The sequence below is a fragment of the Kryptolebias marmoratus genome, linkage group LG8 (assembly GCF_001649575.2).
Source record: "Kryptolebias marmoratus isolate JLee-2015 linkage group LG8, ASM164957v2, whole genome shotgun sequence".
NCBI classification, from domain to species: Eukaryota; Metazoa; Chordata; class Actinopteri; order Cyprinodontiformes; family Rivulidae; genus Kryptolebias; species Kryptolebias marmoratus.
The window spans coordinates 536,967-538,920 of NC_051437.1; the positions used below are offsets into that span (position 1 = coordinate 536,967).

At 42.8% G+C, this 1,954-nt stretch overlaps 1 protein-coding gene across 1 annotated transcript in view; it reads right to left on the bottom strand.

The window, feature by feature from the left end:
- Positions 1 to 1,106, bottom strand: part of si:dkey-96f10.1 (6-phosphofructo-2-kinase/fructose-2,6-bisphosphatase) — a 52,631-nt gene extending 51,525 nt beyond the window's left edge. Inside the window, exon 1 of the mRNA XM_017439274.3 lies at positions 827 to 1,106. Coding sequence (XP_017294763.1) covers positions 827 to 914 — 88 coding nt within the window. The 5' untranslated portion in view covers positions 915 to 1,106. The remainder of the gene's footprint in view (positions 1 to 826) is intronic.
- Positions 1,107 to 1,954: the final 848 nt, after the last annotated feature.

Here is a 1,954-nt window from a genome sequence, read left to right on the forward strand (position 1 = left end):
TATTCATAATAATATATTGGAACAAAAAGTCATAGCTGAAAAAGCGTTTCATTATTCAATTTTTATTGATGTTAGACAATGATTCGATGCATGTAAAATTAATAAGGTGACAAAACACTCCGGTGCCCCCCCCACCTAGAAAATGAATCCGGCGCCACTGATCTCAGATCATTTTATCCTCCCAATTTTTAACTAATAATTGCTGAAGTGCAGCTATACTGATCGTTTACAATTTTATTTATTTATTGTTGAGAAGATGTAAGCCTTGCTCTGAGTCTGTAGCCAGTCTATCAATGTATGTAAATGTGTGTGTGTGACAAACACACACACACACTGATAGCCTGCAGTGTTTCCAACCACGTGTGCATGAGTTAGTACCTAAAAATGGATGCCCCCCCTTAGACAGATCTGTATAGTGAAGTGCTGAACTGAACTTGAAATCAAGCGTAAACTCTGCTTTTGTCAGTCGGCGTGGAGCCACTGACCCCGACCTCCACCCAAACAATCACAGCAGACCCTCCAGCCAAGCACCTGCCATGCGCTCTCCAACGATTTTCTTCGTGGCTGCTGCGCATGTGCTGCTTTAGTCACAAAGATGTTTGTTGCAGAAGGTCCTATAAGTATCCCAGTATTTACACAGAGCAGAGATTTAAATCGTGGAGGAATGTATTTGGCTCAAGAAGAACAGTGATTATAAGCAGCGGGTTGAGTCACAAGGTCCTACATTTACCCTCCTTCCCTCAGCGTTACATAAACGAATGGAAGGAGCAGCTGAGAGGATATGACGTCCAGATCTGTGGGATGTGTAGTTTGTGCTGTCACTCACCGTGCGGTCGCTGAAAGCGGAGCATCCTGCCCTGCACGCTCCCCTCCGTCACTCCTCCATCCTGCAAACCCGCTGATTTGTTCATCATCCCAGTGTCTTCCTGATGAACAGCACAGCCTCTGCCTGCGTGTGTGTTATGTCAGCATGTGTGCAGGAAACATGAAGTCCCCCATCGGAAGAATCCAGAGGGTGTTGGGTTGTAGGTCGTCCTGCTCCTCAAGGTCCCTGCTTGGTCTCAGTCATCCCTCTCTGTTCAGTGACTCTCTCTCTCTCTCTGTCTCTCTGTCTCTCCTTCATACTTACACACAAGCACCCCAAGCACTTGCATGCGCGCGCACACACACACTACATGTACATAACATAACAGTATTTCCTATTATTCCCCCACATTTATTTTAATGAAAAATTGAGTTTAAACTTTATTTTAAGACTGAAAGCTTCGGCCCTATTTATTCTAAATCAGACATTTTTAACAACAGAAATTTTCTGCTGAATTTGCAACTCCAGTCCACTAAAATTTTGGATTTTTTAATTTTTGTGAGGTCCGTCTTAACTCAAAACACAGAGCATTTGATTAATGATGCTTCACACATGCCCACTATCACTTTGTGGCCTAGAAACCAAAACAACAATGCAGCATCTTTTACAATAGCTGTATTTATCTATTTGTTTGGAGTTCTCTTAGTTTCTTGTGTTTCAGTGTGTTTTTAGTTCTTGATATCACAATGGTTTAGTTATCTTCTTCATTCTCAGTTTTCTGTTACCACATTAGTGTGGCTGTTTTTAGATTTTTGTGTTTTCATGTTTCTAGCCATTGTTTTCCCTCAGCTCCCTGATGCTGCTCAGTTTGTCACACCTGCCCCATATTTGCTCATCAGCTCAGCTGTCTGTAATCACTCCCCTCTGTTATTTATAGTCCTCACTCCCTGATGTTAGCCTTTTGATTCTCATGGTTCATGCCATGGACATGTATTTAAAGACTAGACCAAGTATCCCCCTCTGCTCTAATTGTTGGGAATTGCCATGTTGTATTTTTGGGACCAGAGTCTGTGCACTATGATGTGGGGTTTAAGGCCCGTTCCCAATCCTCACACTTGCACCCTCATTCCACCCTCTTGTCCTTCAAAT